Source organism: Eufriesea mexicana, unplaced genomic scaffold (genome assembly GCF_001483705.2).
Source record: "Eufriesea mexicana isolate 0111107269 unplaced genomic scaffold, ASM148370v2 scaffold3780, whole genome shotgun sequence".
In the NCBI taxonomy this organism is placed as follows: domain Eukaryota; kingdom Metazoa; phylum Arthropoda; class Insecta; order Hymenoptera; family Apidae; genus Eufriesea; species Eufriesea mexicana.
Window position 1 is genome coordinate 664,734 of NW_016911795.1, and position 9,410 is coordinate 674,143.

Genomic DNA, 9,410 nt, shown 5'->3' on the forward strand with positions numbered 1-9,410 from the left:
AAGTATATTTAAGAAAATTTTCCACTAAAACAATTCTTTTGGAATTAAATGTTTGCATAGTAATTTTAATACTTTGCGAGAAGAGAATGATGTTTCGCCGTAAACGAGTTCAGAAGTAATAAGATAAAAAAGAATACTTTTAGAATAAATTAGAACACTAAGGCAGTAACATATTCATTATACCGCTAGCTTTTTTTTACGCTTTTATATAACAACAAATAAATTCTTTTGAATAAGAAATAATTATTCGCAGGAAAAGAGATTTTACAAGTTTCTAAATGTTAGAACAGTTTAAAATTTAACAACGTTAAGCTACAATTGCGTCTTCTAACATTTTGAAGCATATGGCACGTAATCAATTAATTAGACAAATCGATTAAAAGCTCGATTTATTTTGACTCACATTTTTCTCAGAATATCTATATGTTCAAACTTGAACAGATATAGATTTTCCTATTCCGTTGTTTGGCATCATTTTAATTGGACTTAGCAACTTATCATAAAATCAATTGAAAATGATCATTAAAACATGATCAGATCATTTGATTATTTTTGTACTCTAATCGAACGAATCTGGCAGCGGTGCAGTTAAATACAAAAAATATTGCTCTAATTCTTCTAATAATGTTATACAAGAATCATCAAAGTCTCTTCTTAAAGAATGGAAGACTGATTGCTACAAACAGAACGCAATATAGTAGCAATACTGTGCTAGTGTGTATTATCGTTGCTTGCTTACTGAATTATTATGCTTACTGAACTTCGTCTTCGACTTTAAAATTTAAAGTTCAATGGGAGTGTGCAACATTTAACGAGCAAAGTATTGGAAAAAAGCGAACGTTCATTGTTCCTGCCAACATTTATAAGTTCTGCCAATTACTAACAACTTCATTCTCATATAGAGGTCGTGGTGTGATGATCCGCTCCATTCTGAGACTGTGAATTATGTGGTAACGAAGCCAGCTCGTTTCTGCTTAAATAGTTTAAAATCCCCGCTCCAAGCGAATCGCCCACTACGTTCACCGTTGTTCTACAGCGATCTCTGAAAATTCAAGGATTAACATGTCATATAAATTTGATATTATCTTAAAGGTGAGTTATACGAATGATTCTAACGGAAAACTTACAATAACCAATCAACAGCGATAACTAAAAAGACATCATCAGCCGGAAGACGAACTGTATCTAATACCATTACCATCGTTACCAAACCTGCCTGTGGAATTCCAGCTGCTCCAATACTTGCAGCAGTTGCTGTAATACTAAATAGAAACTTCAGTATAAATAGTAATGTTTTTTAACTAAATAAAAATTGTACTTTTTTTCTTCTGCCTACCTGACTGCTACCAGCTGTCCAAAAGTAAGACTAACTTGGCGTACTTGTGCAATAAAAATTGCAGCTACAGCTTCATACAAGGCAGTGCCATCCATATTGATAGTGGCACCAATTGGTAGGACAAATCTGGTAATTCGTGGATCAACATGGTTTCGCTCTTCTAAACAATTAATTGCAATCGGAAGCGTGGCAGAACTCGAGGATGTACCAAACGCAGTGACTAACGCTTGAGCCATATTGGATATGTACACATATGGGTTCTTTTTTGTTATTAGAAAATATAACAGAGGTAGAACTACGAAACCATGTATAAAGAGACCTAATAAGACAGTAAGGAAGTACATTCCTAACTGAGCAACTACTTCGTCTAAAGATTGCATCTCCGTTATCTTGGCTGCTACCAGAAACAGTACACCTATAGGCGACAACCTGAAGAAAAAGATATCATTATTGATACAGATATAATTGAAAATAGTGTAATCTACAATTAAATATGCCTTTAACAAGTTTATATAATATTTAATATGAACAATTGAAATTTACCAAATCACCCAATGAGTAATCAACATCATGGCGCCAGACAAAGATTCAAAAAATACGAGTAGTGGTTTGCCTTGTTGTTCCATTTTTCCTAATGTTATACCTAGCGCTGTGGCAAAGACGACCAAGCCCATGATGTTAGTTCCAGATACAATCTTTTGTACTGGTTCCCACTCATCCATATTATCTGTGCCAGCAAAAGAATAATTGATATTATATCATTTATATCATTATACCTTACTGGACGTTGTCAATAAAAACATGTGATTTATTTAGGAAAAATTTCAACCTGATGTACTGTTTTCCGGTTTCTGCATTTCCGTTCTATGTTGAGAGATACATGCCTCTACTAAATTTGGAGGAAACATGTTCCGAATCAGATCCATCAAGGTATCAATAGTCGATACGTTTTGAGGTTGTTCTTTCGTTTTGATTTCCGGATTGTTACCTACACCTGGCTGTATAGTGATTACCAAAATTATACCTGAAAATATAATTCAAAATAATGATTTACTTTTTGAATAGTGCTGAAAGCGTATACTGTTATATATTATTACGATATCCTTGTATATTGATGCTATACTTTTACTATACACCACGTGTATTGCCACAATATTACTGCTTTCTTGTCATTACATTTCCAATATATTATTGCTATAGTGTTATTATAGCATTATGTCATATTATATGAAATAGTAAAATGTATCTGCTCTATTACTACTACTTTATCATTTCAGTACCTCTATTATATTATTTTGCAACACCAAAATCTGTTACTGACCTAGTATAACAGCGCTAACAGTAGTCACCATATAGTACGCTATAGCACGAGCACCAATTTTGCCACTCAATGACAAATCAAGAGATCCAATGGCAGAAACCAAACTAGATATAATCAGCGGCAAGATCAAGCTCTTTAGCATCCTCAGAAACAGATCTCCTATGTAATTGATGTACATGATCTCGCGGGGTGTCCATCCTTGGGTCCGAATGCTCCGCAAGAAAATACCGAGGATCACACCTCCAAACACACCACCGACTGTTAAAATGGTCAGGAAATTGTGTCTGAAACATGCTCGAATCTTCTCCTGTCTGGTCTTCGGCCTCTTGTTCGGCTCTTGAGGATAATATGAAGTTCGTTCGACGATTTTGCATTGTGTGTCCGATTCTGATAACGGCGACCTAAAACAGTAGGATTTATGATTGAAGAAATGATTCTTTGTAAAGTTAGACTAGTATACAAACTGTTAATTCAAAACTATATCTTTGTTAGCAAATAGAAAGAAGAAGCGATAAAAGCTGATTCATGCGAATAAAGGTATGAATTCTGTTTCTATTACATGAAGTAAAAACACGGAGGAATTGCAAATGAGGTTTCATTGCAGCGTGTAACATTTAGCATATACATCGTTTCCAGTTTTCTAACGCAAATAAATTATCGTCAAGGAAACAAAAATTTTCGAAAGAGAAGCAACTATTCCGAAATAAGTCTATTCGCTGCTTTAAGGGGTTAATTGCAAGAGTTAATCCCTTAACGGTGTTAACGAGTCTGATAACTCGGTCAGTTTGACTAGTTGATGACAACTAACTAGTCACAGCGACTATTACAAAAAAAAAATGCATGATATTTGCGAAAAAACGACAATGTCCTTAATATATGACTCTTCTATAGCGTGACATTCTGTACAATTATATTTTTACATTGTAATTGTAAACTAGTTATAGTTTCCTATTTTTCTTCTAGATATGATGCGTCATTATCTATTTGAATTTACATTGGCATTGACTACGTGTGATGAAAGGATAGAGCTGCAATGAATTTTATATTTCTATTCAATTCATGAATCTAAGATCGAGTTTGGAATTCCAATATGTTTAATCGATACATCAGAGTGCTCTTGGAAAAATCATTTCAGTAGTGTTTATGTAGATAATTAAGTTAATATAAAAAATTGTTACTTAGATTACCGAAGTTGTTTAAAGTAAATTATTTAAGTTATGCAAATCGTGTAGCTTGAATTATTCAAATCGCTTGAGTTTCTGAAGGTAACTCATTTAAATTATTTATGTAATTAAAAGTTAGATGAAGATAATTAAAGATCGATTAATAGTTTCCCTATTCCCCAATTTTTTAATGGAATAAGTATTCTGTTTCATAAATTGTATAAGCAGTTTCTATTTTCGTAAAGCAATATTTGTATAATGTATACGAACATGTAGTAACAATATTTTTTATAGAGTAACATTTTGGAATATACACTTTTGAATATACAGGTAATAGACATAATAGAATTTTGATTCTATATATTAGTGTCTAATTACATTAATATTTTTCACTTACTATTGGAAAGTATACTACTAAAGTAAGTATCATCTGTTTATTACATTAGACATAAAAGTCTTAAAAATGAATTCATGAAAAGCGTTATTCACTCAGTAAACGCTAACAATTCACTCTTAAAATATATATAATGATCTCTAAAATCTTTCAAAAACTTTTGTTCTCTTTCAAGAATCTGCTTAAACTTCTCAACATCTTCGCTTACATTATTTACATTATTTATTGATCGTGATTAATAGAACACTAAGTACTTGAAACTACATGCGTTGCGGGTGTACAGGAAAGCACGATGATTGACAATGATTTCTTCTAGCTCTATTATTGTATCCCCGCACACGTTTCGCTCCGTCTTAATTCAGCCATGCACGAATAACGTTTGATTCTAATCGAATTAAATAATCAGACAACTTGTCTGACACATAGAATTACATATTACTTAAATAGTTAATAGTAATTCGACAAATTTTCAACGATTATTGAATGAAGACTTAAGATAGCAACTTAATGTTATTATCTTAATGTTATTTCTTTTCACAAATTTCTTCATTCCTTATTTTATTATTTTGTTATTTTAAATTTGCAATATGAATCGCTCATTTCCTTAGTCACATGTCAAATGCATAAAGAAATATGCTAATTGATATTTAACTGCTTACTCGAGCAATCTTATCTTTATCAATCTCACATATTTGCCAACGTTATCCAAAGTTGTTCGTTATTATAAAAGGAAACGATCATTCAAGAAAATTATCGTTACACAACAGGCAGAGATTTTTCGATTAAAAATTGAATTTTTACTAAGGTCCCATTCTCATAAAATCGCGTTCTATGTCAAACCGTGACACACCATTTACAGTGACCCTGAAGAGTTTACCAGTTAGCTCGTTTCGATCAAGATTTTCCTCGTGTGTTTCACGAATTCAGAACAAAGCAAAAGGCGCCGATACTTATCGTAACCCATCACTTGAACCAAGGGTCAGTAGTCTTCGTTATGATTTGATTGAGTCTTTACGAGTGACCTCGTGTTAAGTAGGCCTCAAGAGAGCTCCTGATCACTCTTGAAAGTCTTGTTGCTCGCTTGTCGATGACCTTGCCGGGCGATACGTCGTCGCCCTTTCAGCCACGTGTCTTGACTGTCCTAGCCCGATCACGTGAATTTTCGAAACATCAAGAATTTCCTATTGAATCGTGCAAACATGGCTCAGCAGACTTATCAATCAACTTATTTCAAATTACGGCTTTTGCTACTTCATATCCCATATACTTTGTGGTATTAGTGTAGTATCAGTTTAGATAACGATGTTCCTTCCATTTCTTTATTTGCTGCTAGTCCTGTAACTGTTTGTTATCTCTTTCGTAATAAATGCAACACTTAAGCGATATGTGATATTAAATTATATAATAATTCGATAGAAACCAAATTGATATAAAATTTCTCAAACCTTAACATTTGAACATTGTGAAAATTAAATGAAATATTCGTAGACAAGGTCACACTACCATGAAGCATTTCAACAAACTGGCATCGACGTTAGCCAGGATTAATCTTAACTGATCCGGCAATTATCAAATTGTATACTTTCACGGTACGTCTTCTGGAGTAACTGGTTGGATCGCCGCGAAAATTCTGGATCAGTTCCAATGCTTTCTAGCATCACTTATTATCCTTTGGCGCAGTCGTTTGGGATACTGGAAAAGGAAATGGATGGCAAAAGTGAAAGGATTGTTTACTCTTCGGACGGATAATGTAATCCAAGAAATTTAATGGGTTTAATAGAAACACCGAGTAAACCGACGTTCGGTTTCGCAAGTGTATCCTTTTACGCGAATTCATTAGCTGAACTGGTGATGCAACTGAATTACGCGAAGGAGAAACTTCATCTGCCTGTCAATGTCGCCTTAATGGGCCCGCGTCTCGCACGATTTTAGCGCAGATTGACAAATCCAAACAACCTTTATGTCTCTAAAAGTCTCAATAAAATTCATAACGATAAAAAATGTTGTCAAAGAGTTTATGAAAAAAAATGTCAAAATAATCTATTAGTATTACCAAGTTACCAACACTGTCCAATATCCGATACTCCAACATAAATCACATTTCAGTGATGGAATCCAAAAGCAAGGTCCACCTTTCAAAATGAATTGCATTCTAATAATTCAATTTTAATGATAAAACCCAGTAGAAACAAACTCAAAGTTTCATAATGAAAAAAGAAATCCAAACTTACGGTACTAGATGAGAAGCGAAGGCAACGATGGCAACAAAAAGCAACAGTAAGCAAGAAAGATTAATGGAGAGAAAACGTGATACATACAGTTCAGTAGCGACTTCCATGATGCCTGTCTGGAGTGCTGGCCTACGTTTGCGTGGTGTTGGTATCCCGACGAAAGACGGTGGTCACCCGTTCGCATAGAGCGTCACTTCCGGTTAGCCGGAAGCGGCTGCTGTGTGTCGCGCCCCAATGGGGAAGGGAAGGCGGCGTGGAACGAGTAGGAGAGGTCGAGAGGCTCGAAAGGGATCGACGATATCAGATCCGTTGATTCGTTGATCTGTTGATCGCCGACAGTGGTATTGGCTTCGGTTTCTGACTCCTTGGATGGCTGTTATCGGGAAAAAAGAATGATAAACGATTAAAATATACGTGGAATTTATTTACACAGGGATGATAATAATGGCACTACAAGTGTAAGTCGCGTGATAGTACTGGTATCGAAGTGCACGCTTACTTTAGGGGTTGATATTGATATTACAGCAATAATGAGTGCATATTATGAAGTTTCATAGGAAATATAAGTATGAAGAATATTTAGAGTATGATTTTACGAAATCCTAGAATAACTAGTTACTATCTCTACACAACAAACTATTCTAATTATTTGCACCAAATATTTCACAACCGTGTCATAATCATGATATTACAATAATACAAATAATTTCATTCGAATAATAACGTCATTTAATTGTCATTGTTTATATGGAGACAAATTACACGTGAAGTCAAAACTTTCAGCTCTCATCCCTATCTACATCACAATCAGCCCCTAAAAAATGATCACCACTCATCCAAAGCAATATAATTAATGTCTAGAAGCTTGCAAAGTATTTTGAATACGAATGCAATGAATGTATTGACAGAAGTGGTTTTAATTAAAGCTTAATAGAAGCTTTCAAAATGTTTCAGAAACATTCAGTCATAATCCATTATAATCCAATTTGTACCCAATACAGATAATCCAATAGAATGTATTCGCCAATCCAAACGAGCAATAATTGCACCCTCAAATCTTCAAGTTCTTCACACCATCTTACTCTGTATCCATGAATGTGCCAAAGGTCGCACCAACTAGCAAAAGAAAGGCAAAGAAGGGCAGAGTTTGTGCAGTGTAAACACATGGGGAGAGAGTGAATCAAAGCGAAGCTAGATTTTAATGAAAATGTACGTACGTAGTTAGGTGCGCGCGTACTAGCTGCACGTCGATGGGTACTCGTGCTCGGCCAGGAGAGGATGTGAGCTCTCAATCTATGCCACCTTGGGTGGTACGATTAGCTATGGCGATCCCCCTACGACGATCTCTTCCTGCCGTGCTGGCCTATCATCGTCAGATACATTACAAACACGTGCAACTACGACCCCATCGGGAGCACCAGGTTACGCGTCTATTGTTTGTTGTCTGGCCTGACTCTCTCGTTTCTGATCAGCTCTCTTTTTCTCTCTCTCTATCTCTCTTCTCAAATCACCTTCCTCCGATCATGCACACCGATCCCTCCCTTCTGACTTCCACAATAAACCTCCTCTTCCTCCGGCGTCTCTTTTCGTAACAGGATTAAATCGACGACGATAATAATAATGATGATGATAATGATGATGATGATGATGATGATAATGATGATGATAATGATGATGATGATGATGATGATGGTGATGACGACGATGACGATGCCGATGACGATGATGATGATGCTCTTGGATCTTCGATTGAAGAGTGAGTCGCGATGTGGGTCTTCTTAATATTCCTGGTTCTTTGATTAACTGCAAAAAAAATTGACGGATTAGTGTCGAAGAATATTTTAGTTTTGAATTTCTTTTTTCCTCCGTTATACTTTAGCACACAGATTATAAGGAGAATTAGACGAATTAACACGTGCTGAGTTACATTGGATTTCAAACATTCCCTGTGTTTCTTCAGTTAGACGTTGATTGGTAAAGAGAATGGCAGAAACAAAAATGGCAGTTCCTTTTCGGTAGGCGGTCGTTCGAAAGGAGGAAGGAAGTTGTAATACTTTTGAGCGTTCCTCGTTGACAAAGAGGGTCGAGATGGGTCAAGTTTATAATTGATTTCGCTTGATTCGTGTGCCAAATTGAATGAAGAATGGTTACTCGTAAACTTGTAGATCTCGCATCTGAGAGTCCCAAATTGCAGAAAGTCCTTTTAAGTAGGATTTCGAGGCCAAAGAGTGACGGATAGCGTCATTTTTGCTGTTTCGTGTCGAGAGCAAACAAGTATTAACAGGTTATTCGCACGATACGACAATCTTCACGGTTATTGGAGCCATTAGATCGTTTCTGCCATTCGACGTAACCCAAATCTGGAGGTTATGCGTTCCATTTGTAGAAGATGCGTTATTCTTAGCTGATTTTTTTTTCGAATTCACGAAATTTTGCGTGAACGCGTGTATATTAACTTATATTAATTCGAACGACGCGCTGTTAAATTTTGTTAATATAATGTTAATAATTGTCTTGTATAACTATATATAACGAAGAAGGGCGTAAAGAATAATTAAAGAAACTGTTAATATTAAAGAGATAATAAAAGGAAATAAAAAATAACCATTTCTCGACCGCATTACGTCATTCTATGGCAATGCGTCATCGAAACGATTACGTATTCACCCATAAAGAGGCACGACCAATAATAAATGAAACAATCGTGTATTTGCGAAAATATACATTCGACATTCGTTTCAGACGCGTATTTATTACCTGATCATAACGTACGTTACGTGGTAATAATTCTGTATAATTCAATGAGCAAGAGAAGCTTAAGAGAAAAGACCGTTAATTATCTTATCTGATTGCAAGACTTGCTCAAATTTCAAGGTGAACTAGCCACATTATGAGCAAAAAAGGTTTTCATACAGGTATAAAAATAAAGAAACAAGAAAAATACACATTGAAAATGAAAAATCAT

General features: G+C 35.2%; 1 protein-coding gene and 1 long non-coding RNA gene across 3 annotated transcripts; both read right to left on the bottom strand.

Moving 5' to 3' along the window:
- Window positions 1-354: 354 nt before the first annotated feature.
- On the bottom strand, window positions 355-8,119 carry LOC108551320 (excitatory amino acid transporter 1). 2 transcript variants are annotated; one of them, XM_017905455.1, is made up of 9 exons: window positions 7,663-8,119; window positions 7,438-7,561; window positions 6,533-6,818; window positions 2,658-3,058; window positions 2,166-2,360; window positions 1,880-2,063; window positions 1,337-1,765; window positions 1,128-1,262; window positions 355-1,042 (listed from the first exon to the last, which is right to left on the bottom strand). In XM_017905455.1, the coding sequence occupies exons 3-9, from the start codon at window positions 6,550-6,552 to the stop codon at window positions 895-897; spliced, it is 1,512 nt and encodes a 503-aa protein (XP_017760944.1). In that variant the 5' UTR covers window positions 6,553-6,818; window positions 7,438-7,561; window positions 7,663-8,119; the 3' UTR covers window positions 355-894. The 2 variants fall into 2 exon arrangements, with proteins under 2 accessions (XP_017760944.1, XP_017760945.1); XM_017905456.1 differs by lacking the exon at window positions 7,438-7,561.
- Window positions 5,927-6,521, bottom strand: LOC108551321 (uncharacterized). Its single transcript, XR_001890472.1, has 3 exons — window positions 6,446-6,521; window positions 6,268-6,346; window positions 5,927-6,180 (listed from the first exon to the last, which is right to left on the bottom strand). It is a non-coding gene; the product is annotated as an uncharacterized LOC108551321 (long non-coding RNA).
- Window positions 8,120-9,410: the final 1,291 nt, after the last annotated feature.